This window comes from Atractosteus spatula, chromosome 21 (genome assembly GCF_055471065.1).
Source record: "Atractosteus spatula isolate fAtrSpa1 chromosome 21, fAtrSpa1.hap1, whole genome shotgun sequence".
In the NCBI taxonomy this organism is placed as follows: Eukaryota; Metazoa; Chordata; class Actinopteri; order Semionotiformes; family Lepisosteidae; genus Atractosteus; species Atractosteus spatula.
The window spans coordinates 17516504-17538337 of NC_142726.1; the positions used below are offsets into that span (position 1 = coordinate 17516504).

The 21834-nt window shown below is 46.5% G+C and overlaps 1 protein-coding gene across 3 annotated transcripts; it reads right to left on the bottom strand.

Moving 5' to 3' along the window:
- Window positions 1-345: 345 nt before the first annotated feature.
- dus2 (dihydrouridine synthase 2) lies at window positions 346-21820 on the bottom strand. 3 transcript variants are annotated; one of them, XM_088938913.1, is made up of 17 exons: window positions 21651-21820; window positions 21476-21574; window positions 20740-20883; window positions 16994-17039; window positions 16281-16372; window positions 14208-14251; window positions 13556-13616; window positions 11865-11912; window positions 8367-8432; window positions 6275-6345; window positions 5873-5959; window positions 4561-4729; window positions 4183-4304; window positions 3073-3216; window positions 2714-2801; window positions 2305-2378; window positions 346-2086 (listed from the first exon to the last, which is right to left on the bottom strand). In XM_088938913.1, the coding sequence occupies exons 3-17, from the start codon at window positions 20878-20880 to the stop codon at window positions 1882-1884; spliced, it is 1458 nt and encodes a 485-aa protein (XP_088795039.1). In that variant the 5' UTR covers window positions 20881-20883; window positions 21476-21574; window positions 21651-21820; the 3' UTR covers window positions 346-1881. The 3 variants fall into 3 exon arrangements, with proteins under 3 accessions (XP_088795039.1, XP_088795038.1, XP_088795040.1); XM_088938912.1 differs by having other exon boundaries at window positions 21476-21819; XM_088938914.1 differs by lacking the exons at window positions 4183-4304; window positions 4561-4729 and having other exon boundaries at window positions 21476-21815.
- Between the last annotated feature and the right edge of the window lie 14 nt (window positions 21821-21834).

The window sequence follows — 21834 nt, forward strand, 5'->3', positions numbered from 1 at the left end:
ATAAAAGGCGCCAGAAATGGTGACTAGGACGTTAGATCCTGAAATACCTGCAAAACTCCCTGCATGACGAAATGCCACCTATTTTCACTCCTAAATACACATCCTTCTTCATTCTCCGTATCTGTCCAGAGGTCGGTTTCACTCAGTGGCTCAGCAGGACTGGTATTTCATTCAGGATCTTGAGTATGCCGTTAGCGGGGACAGACATTGTGAAGTCATACAGGAAATATTTTATTCAATTCACTGACTGGGATCACGTATGGTTAGCTAGGGAAACTGTAGTTATATCTGAGTGTTGCTAACAGGTGATGTGAATATATTAAAGACACTAAATGTTCCATCCAGTTAGATAAGATCACTTTATTAGCCATATACAATTTCTTGTATTAGGAATTTGTCTTTTTTCACATACCCCAACTTGCTCTCTATGAGACACACAGACAGGGAGAAAAGCTTGGGGTCAGAGCGCAGGGTCAGCCATTTATACGGCGCCCCTGGAGCAGTTGGGGTTAAGGGCCTTGCTCAGGGGCCCAACGGAGTAGGTTTCCTCTGCCGGCCACGGGATACAAACCAGCAACCTTCCAGCCACAGGCGCAGATCCCTAGCCACAGGTCTGGTGTTTTCTCAGAGAGAGAAGCTGCTGCCCTACCTGCGATGCCAAGAACCTCAATACAACCTTCCTTTATGAGCGGACTGAAGCGCTAGGTTTGGTCCACAGCGCCACCCCGTGGTAGAGATATGATTTGAAAAATTAGCTGGGGATAGGAAATTTTCTGAAAGTATGTATCTTGACCGTTCTTTTTGGAAATGTGATGCTAATCTCATCTAGTAGTATTTAAAATTAAGTATAATTATAAGGAGTTCTATCTGGCACCAGATTACAATATCTAAGCAACTCTTTAAGATGTATAATAATTACGAGATGGGTATTTTCTATGCAGATCACCAAACCTTTCTAAAACAACTGAAATTGATATATATGTACATTTATGTCAAAAACATACCTTAGAAAAGAAGGCTATGTAATTCTGCACCTACACCACAGCTAAGAAGGTATGAAAAAAGTGTGACAAATAAGGAATTTGTTTTGTATCAGACTGAAAATCAAACCTATGTTTAGATCCTCTTGCGTGCCACTGTTCAGAGTTACACCGTAATAAAACTAAAAGAATCTTAAAGAAGCCTGGATAGTAACACTTTTTTAATTTTCCGGAAGCCAACCCACTCACAAATAACTAGACTAAAACTTCAAAAGGATGGCCTGTATGATTGTATGAGAAAGATGATTGATGAGATCTGAATCTCTTCCTTCTCTTCCACTATTTTATTGGCAGAAGAATAAAAGATGAGCATCTCTGGCAGAGATCACTTGCACCAAAATTTGATGGCTCTGCCAGAGTGGTCCAGCTATTGATTTAAATGAGGTATAAAAAAATAAACGGTCTTGAAGATGCAGGTCAGAAACCTGCTGTTACAGCTACTAAAGAAAAGGCTTCTCTGAGGTGAGTCACTAAACCCATCACTGTCCTCAGCCTTGTCACCTTGGTCCTGCCATTAGCTGCATCACTGCCACCATTACTGTCATGCCTTATCGATTTCTTTAAGCAACTACACTCATCAGTGTAAAATAAAGAGTCTTTATTAAATAGGAAAGTTTAGCTGTTTGTGACCATTAAGATGCCAAATCAGTCTCCAGGCAGAGAAGCTGCTGAGGTCCCCTGGGGAGGGAGGGAGACAGATCTGTCCTGCCCTTGCTCCAGGGGACTTTAAAAATAGAGATAAAAAAATAAAATCAGCCAGGCAGCCGAGTGTGGACAGGCCCCTCAGCCTGATGCCCTGTGTGACTGCAGCAGGAGAAGTGCCCCCTACAGGCCGGTGGCTTCACCTCTCCCGCGGCAGGCTGGGCTGCTGCTTCTCGCTGGGGGTGACAGCGGGCTCCTTGGCGACATCATTTCCTGCCGGGTCCTCCCGCCTCCTCTTGTTGACCAGGCCGCTGTCAGCCTCGCCCAGCCGGCCCTCCGGCAGGCCCAGGCTGCGCAGACACACGATGGCAGCTGCCTGCTCCGCCAGCTTCTTGGACTTGTCCCTGGAGAGGGGGGGCAGTGTTAGGCAGCGTTAGGGTCAGGCTGACCAGCTGCAGCTTGAAAAAGGAGCAGGTTAAAAAGAGCAGGAAAGGAGAGGAGCACAAGAAGGGAAAAGAAGCATATCTCTCACAGTATGAGAAGCTTAATGTCTCAAGAGTGGAGTGTCCAGAAAAGTGCTGTACAAGTGTAAGAAATTATTATTAGCTTCCTGCACACTCACCACACAGTAGATCTGTACTTCCTGCCAGCCGCCGTCACAGTGGAGCAGAAGAACCTGTCCAGAGGTCTCTGAACCTGCAGGAAGAGAGCCTGGTCACTCACACACTGGGCCACACTAGACCTGGTTACTCACACACTGGACCACACTGGCCCAGGTCACACCCCGGACAAAGTCACACACACTAGACAACACGCAGAACCATGCTGGACCACACTGGCCCAGGTCAAAAACACTGGACAAAGGTCACACTCGCCTCCCTCTGCTGTGTCTGGAGTGACAGTCCTGAACACAAGGCCACTTCATTCTGTCTGCTGCTATGCTGGAGCCACAAGAGTCTCTTTTTAACTACTGATTTGCTATCAGTTTCCCCAGCAAGAAATTAAAATGTGGTAGAACACCCCAGTCTCACCGTCTCATACACAGGCTGGGGCAGCTTCTCCTTTCGACTCCACTCCAGCAGGAACATCTTGGGTGTGATCTGAGGAGGGTATTCTCTCCTGGAATATGAGCACAAGGGGACCTCAGTCTTCCAGACAGCTATAGAACAGGGGACTGCTGCCCACCACTGCGCTTCAGTGAAAAAACAAGTGAACACACCTTCTCTGCACTTATCTACTTATCCACTAGGTGGCAGCCTCTGGCCAGTTCCAGGTCTGCTGAGATCACGACACACCAAATGAGATGCTCCTCAGCAGAGAGGACTTTCTGCAGATCAATTTAGGAACAGAATTTCTTTAATTCACACACAGTATGAAACAAAAATCAAACCTGTCAAACTTCACTGGCATTTTGATGACGTCAGAGTCCTCGGAAAGATCCTCTGTGTTGAGGTTCTTGGCTGGGACAGTGGACTGTCGGTGCTGAAGCCTGTCCTCTGTCTCCTTCCAGAAGTCCTGCAGCCCAAACACCTCGCTGTGACCAGACGGGACCCGAGGGTAAGACAAAGGAATTCAGTCATCAGGACAGCTGTCTCTGCCAAAGCCACCCTGACGTTGCACTTGCTCACCACAGGCGCTTGGCGGAATGAATTACTTAGCTGGTTCAGGTTTCCATAACGCTACTTCACCAGTGCGGAAAGCCAAAAACAGCTGGGGCTAAAAGTAAAGCCTTTGACTGTGAGAGAGTGTATGGCGGGACTTCTGCTTTTTTAAAAGCTCAGAAAGTATCACCGCCCTTTGTGCCATGTTGGTGTATTCATTCCTGAGCCAGTGCCGGCTCGCACTGACAGACCAGGCCTCAGCTCCACCAGATGCAGCACAGACACACACGCAGCTCTCATCCCAGCTGGAGTGTTAGTGATACTTCCCTTCTCTCAGGCAGACCCAGATTGGACCGCTGACACATACTCATTGAATCAGCTCTCAAAACATCAGCACTGTCAGCTCCCTTCAATGCCTACAGGGGGAAGATAAGAGCTGAAGGCTCAATCAGCAAGGTTTGATGTGCTTTTCCGAGGTCTCTGAAGGTCTCATCTTCATCTCCCCTCTGCACAAGTCTACAGGCCAGCAGTCTGGATTGCTTTACTACAGCTGGTTGCAAACAGCAGAGGGAAGCATTTAGCATTTGAGACACTCTCACCAAAACACTGCTGGGAGGGCAGTGGTAACCAAAAGGTTATACAGGAGTGGAGGCTATTCAGCCCATTGACTTTATTTTACAGTATTATTTAAAAGGTCAGGTCTGTTTCTTCTTAGGGTGGATAAGATTCCTGAAGATGTAGAAACCAGCAATCTAATGGTTTGATGGACCCTATGGTCTCCTCTTGTTTGTGATCTTATGTCCTTAAATAGGAAAAATAGGAAAAAAGACCATAAGACCTTCTGAACAGTGCAGTAGTGCCACAGGACAGGAGGCCCGGGCTGGCACAGGTGTACCTACCAAATATCTGCAGTTGTCTGGGCGGCATGCAGCTGTTTTCCCAGTGGAGACTCCAGTTTCTCCCTCAACATCTGGCACAGGCAGTACTTGGTGTTGGAGGCATGGTTGTCGTACCGTACTGCCTGCAGACACACCCAACGCAGCTCAGCACCGTCGCCACACAGGACACAACCTGGCCACTCGCTAAGCAACAAAGAAACTTTCTCCTTGGTAAAAGGAGAGCTTGACATCTGAGCACAGTGCTGTCTGCTCACAAAATCTTTCACAGCCAAGTGTTAGAAACTATGCAATATTACTTTCTACATATCACAAATCCTAAAGAGAAAAAGACAAAGTACCAGGCCACCCAAGTAACTGGCGCGGCCTAGGAGGACTTACATATCGGAGGTACTGCGTCATGACCTCTTCCAGGGGCAGGCTGCCCTCCCTGCGGAAGACGGAGGGGTTCCACATGGCTGCACGTGCCAGCATGGTTGAGGACGCCCCCGTGGCTGCTTGGAACGCTGCAATGTCTGCATGCACTCGGACATGATCTAGGGAGCCGCCACTGCAGACACACATACACAGCCGGCTGCGCTCACGGTATTGCACGACACCAGTAAATCACATCTGACTGTGCTCACGGTCACGCACACCAGTGAATCACATCCAGCTGCGCTCACGGTCACGCACGACACCAGTGAATCACATCCGGCTGCGCTCACGGTCACGCACGACACCAGTGAATCACATCCGGCTGCGCTCACGGTCACGCACGACACCAGTGAAGCACATCCGGCTGCGCTCACGGTCACGCACGGCACCAGTGAAGCACATCCGGCTGCGCTCACGGTCACGCAGGACACCAGTGAATCACATCCGGCTGCGCTCACGGTCACGCAGGACACCAGTGAATCACATCCGGCTGCACTCACAGTCACGCACGACACCAGTGAAGCACATCCGGCTGCGCTCACGGTCACGCACGGCACCAGTGAAGCACATCCGGCTGCGCTCACGGTCACGCAGGACACCAGTGAATCACATCCGGCTGCGCTCACGGTCACGCACGACACCAGTGAAGCACATCCGGCTGCGCTCACGGTCACGCACGGCACCAGTGAAGCACATCCGGCTGCGCTCACGGTCACGCAGGACACCAGTGAATCACATCCGGCTGCGCTCACGGTCACGCACGACACCAGTGAAGCACATCCGGCTGCGCTCACGGTCACGCACGACACCAGTGAAGCACATTCGGCTGCGCTCACGGTCACGCACGGCACCAGTGAAGCACATCCGGCTGCCCTCACAGTCACGCAGGACACCAGTGAAGCACATCCGGCTGCGCTCACGGTCACGCACGACACCAGTGAAGCACATCCGGCTGCGCTCATGGTCACGCACGACACCAGTGAAGCACATCCGGCTGCGCTCACGGTCACGCACACCAGTGAATCACATCCGGCTGCGCTCACGCTCATACATGACACATGACACCAGTGAATCACAGCCCGATGTGCTCACACTCTCCCATGAACCATAGCCAGCTGCGCTTACCAGTGAATCTCTCAAATAAGAAGTCAGTTTGGGATAATAAGTGCCAGCTAAAAAAATAAGTGCCACCAATAAAATCAGAAGGATCCTGACACGTTTCTATTACATGAGCTCATCCAGACACTCGTGGGCTATGTCCCTGCCCAGGACTTACTTGGCAATGACAGGAATGGACAGCGCCTTGGCCACAGCCTCGATGACGTCACAGTGCACAGGGTGCTGGGGTCGCTCCTCTTTCTTCCTGAGAGGAAAAGGAGCTGTGTTGAAAAGCAGGACCCGTCTCTCCCCATCCCTCCCCTACCCAATGTCCAAATTGGCAGGCAGACAGGGAGGGGGAGGACACTGCAGCTCTTCAGCACACCTCCACAACACTGACTGCAGCACCGGTCCCATGTGGGGACACAATTTACCACATTTACCCAAGATGAAAAGGGACCAGAGGCCCAGGACAGGCTTTAAATATGGGTCTACTCTATCGGAAATGGGGCAGATGGTCCTCTATCAAAGCAGCCACAGGCCATATGGCAGCAGTGCCCCAGACAGCAGTGCCAGGTACCTGCCATGGACAGCGATGGCCGCCACACCAGTCTTCTCGATCCGCCGAGCCAGGCTCACCGTGTCTTCCAGCTGAGAGGCAGAAAACAGCCCGTCAGTCAGCCGCCCACTACCTGCTGCCCAGCCTGTCTGTCACCCGCACAACAGCAAGGGTGTGAAACTGCCCCACAGCACACCAATCAACCCCTAAAAGGGAAATTCAGTTTGATTAATCTGTGCCATGCACAGCCTTGACTGCTCACTTGAACAGCTTGAATGACTTATACCAGCAGACTCTAAATCCCCAGCAATAAGAGTGGTGTCATGTTGTCGGACAATCTGTTTCCTAACTAAAGCGTTTAGGCTAAAAAATATTACTTTTACCAAAGGAAAATAAATCTAAAGAAATACTACTTAAATTTACCTAGTTATTTTACAGTAAATTTAAAAATTCCCAAAATTACACAGTAAAAACAATTCCCAGCTTATTCATAAAGCTAAGCAATTCACAGAAACAAAAGGCAAAATGCCCTGCAGGATGGAACTATTACAAATTGAAGAGCAAATTGATTTCTCTGATGATCGTTCTCTCTTCCAACAGAATGACTGAGTGTCAACAAAAGAAGAGGAATGTGATGGGATTTTCAGCTTTGTTAATGTGTAAACTGTTATCATTGTCGCCTTCTCCAATTGACATGTTCATCTTTAAAGCTCCGCAAGGAAAATAAACTGATTCATTAAAATGAAGCCCAGCCTGAAGGGAATCATCAGTCTCTGGTATCTTCAATCAGCCTGTCTCAGTGTCTCAGTGCCTGCTGTGCTGGGAGACTCCTCGAGCTGAAGAGGCCCCGTCAGGCCACAGCGAACTCCAGGGCGGGCAGTCCAAAACTCAGCACTCTGGAGAAGATGTTGCTGAGCTCAGAAAGGCTGACCATGCCAGGAGGCAACCATGTTAAAGAAAACTGGGGATTCTAAGCTATGTATGAAAGAGAACACTTCTTCACCCATTTTTAAATCTCAGCATCTCTTTTCTTTAATTAGAAGCTTTAATTAACGGAGAACACTTCCCCAAAGACAATCATTAGTCACAGACTGAAGATTCTATCGCTTAGAAGAGGAGAGGGGGTCCCACATTGCATGTTTTCTGGATCACACAGAAATGAAAGCAGCTCTGACTGCTGCAGCCTAAGCTGCGCACACAGCAGAACAGCTCTGCTCGAATATACAGTGAATCAGTCTGCTGCCGTAGGTTTCAGGCATGGCTGCCAGATTTTAATTATTTGTCTCCCCTGACTAACACCCTGGTAAGCAGCAACTCTTTTGGAAGCCAGAAATGCACACAGACAAATCCGTTTAGGAGCAATTAAAGGAGGAAAACAGGATAAAATAAGGTAGCAGATTTAGAAATGCTTCACTAACACTAACCAGGGTGAGAGCTGGGAGCCTGGGAGAAGACTTGGGCCCGTAGACCCAGCACAGAGACCTGCTGCACTCCACAGCCTGACCCGTAGACCCAGCACAGAGATCTGCTGCCCTCCACAGCCTGACCCAGAGAACCAGCACAGAGATCTGCTACCCTCCACAGCCTGGCCAAGAGACCCAGCACAGAGATCTGTCCCCCCACAGCCTGACCCGTAGACCGAGCACAGAGATCTGCTGTCCTCCACAGCCTGACTTGTAGACCCAGCACAGAGATCTGTCCCTCCACAGCCTGACCCAACACAGAGATCTGCTGCCCTCCACAGCCTGACCCGTTGACCCAGCACAAAAATCTGTGCCCCCACAGCCTGGCCCGTAGACCCAGCACAGAGACCTGCTGTCCTCCACAGCCTGACTTGTAGACCCAGCACAGAGATCTGTCCCCCTACAGAGACCCAGCAGAGAGATCTGTCCCCCCACAGCCTGGCCCGTAGACCCAGCACAGAGATCTGCCCTCCCACACCCTGAACCGTAGACCCAGCACAAAAATCTACCCCTCCACAGCCTAACCCGTAGACCCAGCAGAGAGATCTGTCCCCCTACAGCCTGACCCATAGACCATGCACAGAGATCTGCCCCCCCACAGCCTGGCCTGGGTGGCTGATTCCCAGCAGGGTTGACATGTGGCAACTTACCGAAGGCAGGATGCGTATTTTGCAGGTGACAGGTTTTGAAACACCTTTGACAAGGGTGCGCAGAATCTGGAAGGAGAACAAGAGAGAAAGGTACTGAATGGTACCTTCAGTATTCAGCTCCCCCTGCAGTCTGAGGACAGGGCAGAATGACATCATCTGCCCCGAGGGGTGAGGGGTCACTGCCTTATAGCAGGGGGAACAAACACTGGACACAAACGGAAATAGATCCCTAATTTCGGAAGAACATCAACCCCTCCTCCTCCGCCTGAGGCCCCAGGGGTCAGTCAGCTGCAATGCATTGAGATGGTGTTGCTGTAAATAAGGTGGGTAGCTATGTCAGCATGCGTAGGCTGCAAAGGAACAGGTAATAGGTTTATTCCATGCTGAAAAGAGAAGAAAGAAAACACAACGTTTCAGCCGTGGAGCCTTCTTAAGGTGTGAGCCTCACAGCACCCTCCTCCTACCATACTGGGGCAGAGGGCCACTTTGTCCTCTGGAATATTTACTTTCAATGTAGAAGTACTGTGTTCTTCCTGTAGAAGTAAGTCAACAAGAGCAGCTAGCCTGAACCCATTCCTGTGACACAGCTACTACGCAGGTGACAATGCCAGCTCTGGGAGTCTGAGTGACAAGGTTCATACCAGAAGCTCTGGTCACCAGACAGATGCAGGTTAAGATGAAGAGAGATGGGGAGACTTTATACAGACCCAGAATTCACAGCCCTTAGGAACAAAAACAAGCATCAGCACATTTTACTCCTTGAGAAACTGAAACATTCAAACTGCATTCCAGAGGAAAATTAACTATTTTCATAAAACTTGCCTGCAGCCAAACAACTGTACAACTAAACGGCCTTTACCAGAACAAAGAGCAGAAGGCAAAACCCTTTGCTCCCCGTTTCCTTATGTCCAGCAGCTTTGTTGATACGATAATGGTCCCTCCAGCAGCTTTCATTTACGGATGCCTCTTACAACAGCCTGTCCATAAGATAAAGGCTAGGTAAGTAGGTGTGATGGCTCTGTTGATGTAGATGATGCCCAGACTGGCCTAATGCCTTTGATTTTAGATCGCTGAAGCACATGGCAGATCACCCAGAAGCAAGCGATACCCAGAACAAGAAAACCGGCTTAGAAAACCGACTCTTAGCAAAGAATTTAATTGTAGCTGAAAGTGAGATATTGCCAGCCCGGCTGAAGAAACATCCAAAATTCACTTTGGAAGAAAGAAGAGACCTTGAAAAAACTTAGGAAGAGATGTTTTCTTTTCAAAAATTAATTTGTTAATTCAAAAAGGAATGAGTCACTTTGGCTGAATTGTGCTTTGTCAATGTAACATTAGAGGACAGTGCGATCAGATTAAGGTAATGAAACACACAAAGCTTATTTTATCTTCTTCGTGAGCAGCCCACACATGCAATGTTTTACCTCTGGAGAGAGACCATTCATCTCTATCATATTAGTCTGTCAGCTGTGTTCACTGGGAGATCTTGTTAATTGCAGCTTCGGCTGAACACTGCTCTGTATTTACACTTTTAAGCAAACCAGAGGACAGAACCGATAAAAAGAGAGAAGGAAATCCCAGTAGACGGTCCCAGTCCTGAAAAACACTGTAATTGACTCAGTCCGCACCCACACCCGCACTGCGCGCCCCCTGGGAGCGGACCCCAGCCACTCCGCATCAGCGCTGATAGAGGTCAGGAACTGAAGGAAGACTAATTTTTAAAGCCTCTTCCTCCAACCGTTTTGGCCACGACTCATGCTGCTAAACCTGTGAGTCAGTGAGAACTGAGCACATTAGTGCCCCTTTGTCAAAGGGGGAAGTCACTACGCTGTGCTGCCTGCTATTCATAAACTCATATGTGTAAATAATCAAGTGTTCCTTCCTCCAGCTGCGCAAAAATCAATTTGCTTCAGCGGCTGACGACCCAGCAAATGAAATGTGTCATTTGATAGGTTCATAAGCATCAGGCTGTGCAGCACATTTTCAAAAAGCACCTTAACAAAACATTCCGTGTTGCTGAGAGGTGCTTGAAGTGCTCTCTGCATTAAGACACAGATTGTTCAGAACACACCAGCACTACTCGTTTCTAATCAACGTGTAAACTATATCCATTTAAATACTTGATTCAGAACTGCTAATATACTGAATCAAGTTATTTTGGAATTGCAGCGGCGATGTTTACAGCTCTGTTTAAGCTTTACGACTGGTGTGTCACAGCTGCCTCTGCAGGGCTTTAGTTTCCCCTGATGGCTCAGCTCTGCAGGAGTGCACAGCGCCCTCACTCACACTGAGCAGGTCTTCCTGCAGGAGAGCAGGGCCCCAAATTAGCACGCAAGCTGGAAAGAACTGAAAAAAAGCACTTAGCATAACTAATTAAAAAGCCTGCAATAATTAGTGAGTGAGTGGTTAACAGCTGGAGTGGAGAGCTCTGTGATGACTGCTGCAAAGGGAGGGCAGGCCCGAGCTCCCGAAAGCTGTCATTCCTCTGGCATCAAAAGGCCATACTGCTCTCATTAGCAACAGCAGCGACAGACTCACAGCCTCCCTCTCATCACATTGCTTTATACTTCAGTGCCTCCCTCTCATCACACTGCCCTCTGCCTCACTGCCTCCCTCTCACCCACTGCCCTTTGCCTCACTGCCTCCGTCTCACCACACTACCGTCTGCCTCCCTCCCTCCCTCTCACCACACTGCCCTCTGCCTCCCTGCCTCCCTCTCTCCACACTGCCCTCTGCCTCCCTCTCACCACACTGCCCCCTGCCTCCCTCTCATCACACTGCTCTCTGCCTCCATCTCTCCACACTGCCCTCTGCCTCCATCTCTCCACACTGCCCTCTGCCTCACAGCCTCCTTCTCACCAGACTACCTCCCTCGCGCCACACTGCTCTCTGCCTCACTGCTCATTGACTCTGAACTGATCAGAACACTTGTGTTGAGGTTAAGGACAACAAACATATAAACAGGAGATTGGTCATCCAGGCCTGAGGGGGCGCAGGTGGCTGAATTAATCCTAGCCGGAAATTTCAGAAATTAGTCAGGTTTTCCTCTGTGTTTATCTTTTAAAGATAGCTTCTTCTCAGAATTAAACTCGTAAAAGATTACGAGCAGACTGGGGCCATGCTTTATGTGGATAAAAGCTCAGTCTCACTCCTGTTATTTATTGTGAAACAGTTATGTTTCATAGAACAGACTGGTCTCTTTAGCTATCCTCCCAGCCTTTGCACTCAAACATGAGGTGAAATAAAGACTGTGAGACACCAAAGCTCTCTGATCTCCCCGAGACAGAACCTCTTTCAACAGCCTGTGCCTTCAGGATAGACTCACTGTCAAGCTTGCTGTCGTGAATGGCAGGAAATCACAGAGTTGTGAGGAGTGGCGTCTTTTTACACTTGTGCCTATCAGCCCTGGGAAATGAGTGTCACTCCTGAGTGGGAGTGGGTACTGTGTGTGAGTTCAGAGTGACTGAAAATCCAGCAGGACACCTCGGAGATACTTACGGCCTCGATCTTGTCCGGGTCTGAGAGCAGCGCTGCCCCCATGCCACCCTACAAAACAAACACAATTAAAGGCATCAGCACTGAAGCACACGGCCCAAGACCTGATGCAGGCCCAGGTTAAATCATGACTCACAAACTCTGTGCTTGATGGCAGCGGTTGTTCTTGCTTCGTGCTTCCTCCTAGTGGAAACCTGATTTCACGAACTGAGAATAGTGGGTGAGCTGAATTCAGGTCTACAGGCCACACACCTATACATCCTACAACAGGATCTGTCTCTCTCAGACAGGGAGCCCAGGGCCAAAACTGTCAGTAAATCCGGCTGTAGTAATCATAGAGAAAGTATGGTCCCCAGCAAAATCTGCTTTTCAGCACTAAGGTTTTAAATTAAAATTGCGGACATGTGGAGGAGGCTGCAGTATAAGAAGGTCATATGCTGCAGTTAAAGCTCTGGTCTGATGAAGAAAAGCTCCCTGGACAATTCTGAAAAAACAAGTGACTTTATAAGCTGGGTGAAATGAAAGGAAAAATATGATTTTTATCACATCTCTGGCAATTTGTACAAAGAAAGAACATACCTCAGGTCAATTCCTACAAAACAGGTCATCTTTATGAAAAGAGCATTAGATGAAAGCAATTTCAACAGCTAAGAATGAGGTAAAAACCCATTAAGACCACAATCGCTTTCACAAAAAACTCTGAAAAACACACCTATTACAGTGCAGGATTTGTTTTCATCAGGTTTTGTCCTAGAGGCCAGATTTTTCAGGATGGGGATGGAAACGAAAGCTACGTGGTGGTTTAAGACAAAGAGCGACAGACCTGTATGGGCAGCAGCTGCTCACCACAATAAGGAAAAGCGGAAATATGGCAGGAAAAGAAAACCGTGTTGTAAACAGAGTCGCACAACATGGCAGATGCAGCCCGAGTGCGGCTCAGTGTCCGACAGCACACGCAGGGGACAACGTGTGCTTATACAACACGCCAGTCCTTATCGTGGGAAAATTTGCTTTGTAGTTTTATTTCTCCCTTGCTTTGTGTTCACCTAATCAAATATTGGCAGAGATAATAAAAGAGCACACAGATGCCATTTTCAAAGCTGAACACGTTTTCAAGCTTAAACTGGAGTAACAAAAGAAATCACAAAGGTGAAACAAATAAGGTGAAGCAGGAAAAAAATCAATCTGAAAAATAAAAGAGACAAATCAGCTTATCCACTGTAAATAACTGCAAAAAAGTGAAGACAAGGAGAGGGAGAGAGCAGGCAAACAGGGAAGAGGACACCCTGCTGGACTCTCTCTGCAGTCAGTACCGGCCAGTGCGCTGAGGGCACAGCCCCTGTCGGTGTCAGTACCCGCCAGTGCGCTGAGGGCAGAGCCCCTGTCGGTGTCAGTACCGACCAGTGTGCCGAGGGCAGAGCCCCTGTCGGTGTCAGTACTGACCAGTGCGCCGGGGGCAGAGCCCCTGTCGGTGTCAGTACTGACCAGTGCGCCGGGGGCAGAGCCCCTGTCGGTGTCAGTACCTGCCAGTGCGCTGGGGGCAGAGCCCCTGTCGGTGTCAGTGCTGACCAGTGTGCTGAGGGCAGAGCCCCTGTCGGTGTCAGTACCGACCACTGTGCTGAGGGCAGAGCCCTAGCTGGGGAATCTGATCTCCGTGACAGCTGGCCAGCTGAACAGTGTGTCCTGTCTCTCACCTTTGTAGAGTACTCCTTCGGACAGCCCATGTTCACGTCGATTCCAGCTACGTCATTCTCGCTTTCAAGAAGAAAAACACAGAGAGAGGAAGGAGTCATTGGCCACACTCATGGAAGAGGAGAGTTCAAAGAGGTGAATTGGGTAAAATACTCTTCAGAAGTTAGAAAAGCTGAGAAATTTAACTCTTTTACAGCAATTTACTCCCTGACTTCAATAAGAACAACTTAATCCAGCTCCTTAGCTGGCATCTGGTTGATTACCACTGGTATTACTGTGGAGCACTTTTATTCATTTTTCTTTTATGTGGCCTTTCCAAAATATCATGGTATACTGACTAACGTCTGTATGCACAACTGGTTTAGGAATGCAGCTCCAAACCAACCTTTTTTATTTAACTAATTAATTGGACAGCATTAACTCTTTCCATGTTTTAAATTACAGCGCACAGAGGCAAGAGCTGCGTAGCTCACAAGTCCTTAAAAAACCCTCCCCTGCCGTACTCCAGTTCAACCACAGGCCTAAGGCTCGCGTGGAACCCGAGTAAAGTCAGTGAGATGACGAGGAGATGGCGGGCTAGAGGACTGGATCGAGAGTCCAGCTGCGAGGTGTGGGGGTACGGGGGGCTGCAGAGGACGACGATCGAGGACTCACACAAGTTGGGCCACTCGCAGAGCTCTCTGTGGGTCAGCTGTGCCCTGGAAAGACAGACAGACAGCACACAGGGCTGGAAAAAAGCAGCACGGGACTCCCCCTCCGCTCCACAGCCAGCCCTGCTCCTAGCTCTGCCTCTGACTGAACTATCCTCCTGGTGTCCAGTGCCTGCACACAGCTGCTGCAGTCCAACGTGGACCACTCTGTCTGGTTCCTGGGCTTTACAGTACAGGTGATTGAGGGTGATCTATAAAAAGGAATGCGGCGGTGCACTCCAGGACTACAAAGCCCTGCTCTAAACTGACATTTCTTAGAATGAGGGTCACAACCTAAAAACAGGTCAGCATTTCCAATGGATTGCCAAATTAGAATTAAAAAATGAATTCAGGACACCATCATGAAGATCTACTTCGACATCCTGCAAGTGAACAACATTGTCGGGGGAGACCAGTTCATATCGTCTGGCTTCTAGGACTTTGAGATCTGTGCTCGTGCTTTGTCTGTCAGACCAGCACTTTTAAAGGGGAACTGCAACGCTATTTTTATATTTCCAGGTTAGAAAGAATAAGCATTGATGAGTACATTCCAAACCCCTGTGAAATTAAAATGTACACAATAATATAAAACCTCCAATTAACATCACAAAATAGATGATTTAGTGCTGAATTTTGTGCTTAATTTGGAATTTTTAAGATTTGGCAATACACTCAATTATTATTTAAAAATATATATTTTTTACCGAGGCTCAATAACTGGTCTAACAAATTGGGAATATAATTCCCCTTTAAGTACAATTTTGAAATTAATTAGCTAACATTTAGATTAAAACAGAAGTATAATACATAAAATGAACATTGTGCTTGAATAAATGTACAGAATTAATAAAAACATGCAATTTGATTGGCAGACCACAAATGTAAATTATAGAAATATGCACTGTAAAAACACTTAAACAAAATCACTTTTTAAAGTAAACCTTTTATCCAAACTGTACTGTTCAGAATTTAAAAAAAATCCACATGTCTGATAGTATATGTGGCATCAAATATGAACTGCAACTCAATGCACTGAGAAACGTCTCTGTGTTTGCATTCATTTGATCAATTTCACAGTTTTACACAGTAAGCTTGCACTGTTTTTTTATTAAGCTTGTAAAAGGTACATGTATGCTTTAGTTACACATTTTAGTTTCATCCACCCTGAACACGAACAATTCAGAAAGTGGTTCTTGTTTCTCCTCTCCCTAGGGCTGCAGGGAACCAGTGAGAGGGGCATCACTCTGGAGCACCATGCTGCTGGCGCCTGCCGTCACCACGGCAACAAGGTGATGCCAGCCAGTCAGCTCTAGTTTAAGAGAAAATACTGACAGAGATGGGGGGGGGGGGGGGGGGTTTGCTTACCAGAAGAAGCAAACAGCAGAAAGCATTTATCAATCACTTATAAATAATAAAAGACTCAGCTTGCCTTAGTTTGGGCACCTTGAGCTGCCGAAGATAGAGCAATGGGGCTCAGTGAGGTCTGGAAAAATCCAGTCTCATCTGAAGGACTTTGTTTACAAATGTTTCTTGTGTGAACGTGGCCCAGCAGTGCATTAGCAGAGAGCTGACACTGTGAGCACAAACAGCCTCGCTCCAGTGGGGTCAGCAGGGAAATGCAGGCAAAGCCTTGCTTTATTAAGAGGTCAGTGTTTCGGAAATTTCAGCTGCGTCTATTCCGCATCAAGCTGAATCCCTAAAAATGATTTTCCTTTCCTACATGTCTTTGAAACTGCTCCAGCGGGCTCATTACTGAAAACACAAAACACCTCAGATGAACAGGAATGCCTCTATAAATGAGGCTAAAAGAGAAATCAACATATTCTGATCCTTTCACGACCAAGGCAAGTTTAAGCTTAAGCTCATTATTTTATTTTTCAAATCACTGAGCTTTGTATCTCAGCTGCAGTAGTGCTAGACCCCTGTAAATAAGAAGCTGCCCTCAAATGGCTGGCCTCGTTTAAGAAATGCTTAATTGATTGCCCGATTAGTTGATTGGCTGATTGGCTGGCTGTCCCAAAGCTGAATTTGCCCTTACCATCTGGAAGACCACATGCTCTTTCTCCCGCTGGCAGGTCCTGAAGACCACCTTCTCATCTGGAGCCACAAAGTCCACTGTCTCCAACACCTCTGTGTGAGCAAGAGAGCAGGCAGACAGGAGGGTCAGCTCCTGCACCAGACTCGGCCTCTGCTGAACCCCTACAACCACTGTCAGGCCAGGGCTGACCGCTAGGCTTGCAAATGCTCAGCCAGGAGCTCACTGGCATGCAGGGAGTTGACCACCAGGCTCTGCGAGGGCTCAGCCCCACACCCCTACAAGCACTGTCAGGCCAGGGCTGACCACCAGGCTGGGAGCTGACTGCTAGTTCACTGCTCAGCAAGCTGTACACACCTGTGCTCTTACAGAACTATTCAGGTTGATACCTGACACAGGATAATGTCGTGATGCTAGTTTAAAGTCTATCGAAAAGCTAAAGTTCTATTTTGTTTAGAGATTGAACTGGCACTTCTGAAAAGGGTAAAGAGCTGATTTGGGTTCTCAGACCCATATGGTAACAACAGCCCATATTTTCTTTCCTTCTGAGTGTTGCATTGTGTTGAAACCGGCTTTGTTAAAAGAGGGCCTTTTGTAACTGGAATGTTTTCAAACATTTTCAGGAGTGATGCAGGCATGCAGTTTTTCAGATATGGGACAAGTCAGCTGCTTCCCAACACTGAGATGTACTCTGTTCCGACAAAAGGGATACGCACCGTTCTCCACCCTGCGGCACTGCAGCATTTTGATATCAATCAGCTCCTGTTGAGGGGAAGAAAAACTGCTGATCAGCTGACAACACCACCCAACAAAGATTGCTCAGAGACACAGATGTGGGAAGCTGCCACTATCCCCTCTACTGTGCTGAACTACACTTCCCATCGGGGGGACGCCTTGCACCAATGAGCACACCTGAAGAGAGCCTTCACCTCCTCATCTAGCTCCACTAGAAAAACAAAGGAGATAAGACATGGGCCTTGATTCCTTATAGTCACCTATGTAAACCGAATCAATCTGTACCAGGAACGTCCACAGACCTACACCAAAATAAAAAACCCAACAGCTTGACTGACAGCCCTGCACTCTCACAGCCTCTGTGTGCTTGGCTCTGCTCCCTTTGCTGTGTGTGATCATCTGCGGACGGATAGTCAGTCTACGTAGCAAATAGAAAACAACTATATCCAGAACAGCCGAGAAAAGGAACAAATGAAATCCATACAAAAAATGTGTGCTGTTGTGACTTTATCTGGCACCCCAAATTCCTACCGAAAAGCACTACTAACCCTGCAGAACACTTCTACCACATAGCGACAGACACCCTCCCCCACCTTCACTTCCAACCATGCTTCAGATGCATCTCGCTCAGTCCTCACGTTGAAATGTTATCAGCTCAAGCAGAATCTCTGATCGCTGTACCCCCGGAACCATTTTTCCCAGCGCTCTTTCCCTGCGAGCTGGCGGCTCTCTCAGGATAATATACGCACTCCTCACAATGCCACCACTCTTTCAACAGCAATTAGTGATCCTAACAATCACAGTCACAGGGTAATGGATTCAGTTCTACTGAGTTCATTTAATAGGAAGGAAAGCATTAAGAGAAAAGCACTAATGGTGTCTTAATGCCGTCTTAACAATAAAGCTGCCAGTCTCTCTCCAAACGCCCTCAGAAAACACGAGAGGTAAAGATCTTTAGCTTTCAGGATAAAAAAAACATGCAGCAACAAAACAATTGTCTTTCTTCTTATTCCAAGTCTGTACATCTAAAAATAGGCTAAGGACATTACATGTCAAATCATCAACACATGTTATGAAAATGTCACCCTGCCTTCTTGCACCTTCAGATTTGGAAATCGCTGCAAAGACTATTATTTGAATGGTCACTCCCCAAGGAGCTCCTAATACTTGTGTTCCAGTTATGGGAAAACACACACAGCTCTTTTAAGAGCAAATAATTAAAACACATATGACACAGCCATCAAAAACCACAGATATTTATCATAAAATGTAAAATCCACGTTAACAGAATTGTAAACCATACTTTTCATGGTTAAACACAGGATCAGTGTGTGTCTTTGCTTTGCACTGTTAGATATAGAAGAACAAATGAGAGCAGGCCTTTTGGCTCATCTAATTTTTTGGTAGTTTGTAGCTAATTGATCCAATTGGTCAAGCCGTTTCTTGTAAGAAGCCAGGGTATCACCTTAAGACAACATAGCTGGTAGCTTGTGCCCCCTGCTCTAAGTTTTAAATGGACTTCCATGTAGTTTCCACTTCCAGTGTTCTCAGGTCCTTTGAGGATTCTGAATAGTTTGTTAGTCTGTCTGTGTAGGACATCCCCTAAAGCTCTGGTTGCTCTTCTCTAGACTGAGTACAGAGCACAAATATCTTTTCTACAATGTCGTGATCAAACTTTTACACAATACACAAAATTTGGCCTTACTGGTGCATTATACTATTGTAACTTAACAACTCTTTCCATGTTATTATTTGCTTACCCACACAGTCTAGAAGATGTAAATGATGTATCAACATAAACATCAACATCATTTTCATAAGTAACCTATTTTATTCAGATGTTTGTTCAGGTTGGATTTTTATCTAAATCTTCTAGAATTTCATTTACAGCTTCTACAATGCTTGATACTTTTCTAATTTGGTATAATTTGCAAACAGAACTCCTTCACAGACTATCATGATCATAGATATAAATTCAGAAAAGCAGTGTACAGATCCCTGGGGTACTCCACTAACTACATCATCTCAAGTTCGTTAATGCCTCAGTGTGAGAAAGAAAAACAGCTGTGGCCCAAGTAATACCACAAGAGAGTCATCACACTGCTCTAACTCTAAATACAAGTACAATGTTTTCAGATAGAAAAAAGGTTTTCTGAGAGGCACACATTCTTTTCTAGTTTGGGTAAAGTAAGTAGCATTTTTTTTCATATCATTGTTTCAAGGTGAAAATATAACTTTTGCTAGACTGTTTACTGTCTGACTTTGGTTGTACTTTAAATATTCCTGATTATAAAAGAGTTAAACAGTAAAATTATTCAGAATCAACAGTGAATCATAAACAAGAGAACACATATGTAAACCACAGTGAAATTCAATTAAAAACTATTTATATAAGGCACATTTTTACACAGAGGATTGCAGGAGTCTGGCACAAGCTACGCATTCATGCTATTCCTTTCAAGAACCTTTCAAGTGAATTTCATCTTTTTATTAGTTAGCAAGACAAGCCATATGGCCTCCTCTTACTTACAACCTTTCTTCTGTTCTTGTGACTGTCCTTTGTGGTAGCAGAGCTGGTGTGAAGCACCCGAAGAAGGCTCCATAACCAAAACGTCATGTTTCTTTCCTTTGCTTTTCAGCAGGGAATAAACCTTTACAGCCTACGCATGCTGACACAACTACCTACTTGTACTACTTCATCCACAGTAGCTACACCTGAGATACACATTAGCTATTTGTCCTTCTCCAGCCTAATAAATGGAGAAGCATTGCTTGACCAACTATTACTCTGTATTGATGCTATCATATCTTTGTGATAAAGGGAAGAGATGGATTTATCGTTTAAATCTCCCAAAATATTCTCAAGGACAGCAATTTGCAAGAGATAGCATAGCTGCAAGGTCACTGTCGAGCAGTGTTATAATTGCTGTGGTACTGGAGTACACAGATAAGACTCTGGGAATACAGAGAGAGGTTTTCATCTTTTGTCTCCTCTCTCTCCAGTGCAGGGTGACACTCTGACACAATGAGTCATCACCAGCCGATGTAAACCTCTTATGGCTCTGGATCAGCCTCGCTGTGAACAGGAGAGAGGGAAAGAGGCGATTGTCTCTTTGAACTAAAGTCATGGACGGCTCTTCAAAAACATGAAAGAGCAGCCTACTTGATTCAAGTCCCCGAGATCAACTAAGTCATTTTCTGCCCTGTGACATCACTTCACAATGACAGTCAGACACAGTCTCCAACTTCCACGCAATAATTTTCAATTATATAAAAGCACCATCTTGGCTTACGGCATTAAGTGCTATGCAAGAAACTTTTTAAAGAAAGATTTTGTGTTTGCAGAAAACTTTTGTAATATTTGAAGACAATACATAAGGTCAAAAAAAGTCAGGAGTTGTTTTTTCCCCCAACTAAATATACAGTAGTATTTTGTATTATTAGCTGCAGAGTATTTAGCTTTATACATGTACATATCTTCTACTACTCTGCCTTAGAAAACAGGACATATTTGCACAGCACCAATCACTATGACAGTTACCCTGATAATGCAAGACTGCAACTGGTGTAAAAAACTGTTCCATCTTGTGCGTCAAAAAAAGTTCAGTTATCCTGATTTCCCTTTTTGCAACATCAGAACCATTTAAATGAATGCCTGCATACACATTGGCCCTCATGGCTTTTACCAACTTCCTTAGAAGATGGATGTTAACATAAACCCCCTCACCTCACAGTAGACAATATCTGCACCATAGTCCAGGGCCAGCAGGCGCATGGGCAGGGTGCCCATACGCACCATGGGAGCCAGCACAAGCTTGCTCCGGAAGCAGAGTCTCCCCACGGTCGGCTGCATCCCGACTACTTTCATTATCTGCAAGAGGGACAAGGATGTCAACCAGCTGTCCAAACTGTTTATCAAGACGCTTCTGAGAACTCACTTCCTAACCGATTCCACTGGATGACGGTCTTGAGTCTGACTCGAGACCTCATTCTAAAGAGCTGTGAAGAAGTCAGATGCATTTTCAATTTTAGCAGAAAAAAAGTAGCAAATACTGAGAAAGAGTTATTAATACTAAAGCCTGATTGGCTACAGCACACATCATATAACGTTTAAAGACATCCATCTGAATCTGGGAGCACCCTGGGAGTAACAACACAACAGCAGCACTACTCTCTTTCACATCAAGGCACGAAAAACCCTTTTTTCTCTTTCACTCTTAAGAATTCAAGTGCATCTCCAGCTTCATGTCAAAAGAAATGACGCCTCTTTCTCAGACTTGTTCTCTTCAGAATGTTAAAATTAGTAACTGAAAGAAAGGGAGGCAATGTTTGTGTTCAATACTAGGAGGTGAAGACCACTATTTCTCACTTACATGACTTGTTACACCACAGATTTTTTACTAAGTAGTTTTGCTACTTCTATCAAAGCAACCACATAAGAAAGTAGGGGTTTAATGTTTTACCTTATCAAAGAAATTCTCCTCAGTCCTGCTTCGCTTTCACGCAGCTCCCTTCGAGGTACAGTGCAGGACTGAGCTGGTCACGCTGTCTGCCTGCCCATGCTGTAGTTCAGAGCGGAAGGGTTATAATGTGATCCGAGTTTAGAAAATGAGTAGTAAAGCCAGTTAAACACAATACCTCGGTTTGTACTAAGTTAAGCACACGAATCCTGGCTTCAGGTACACCTCAATGAGGAAGACTAAGGGGACAAAATAATAGTGTCAGAATATCAGTGTTTCCATGATGTGGCTACTATCCGACAATTGACCAGCTGTAGGAACATGAGGGATGGTGATGTCATCCTTCCTGTGCGACACATTCT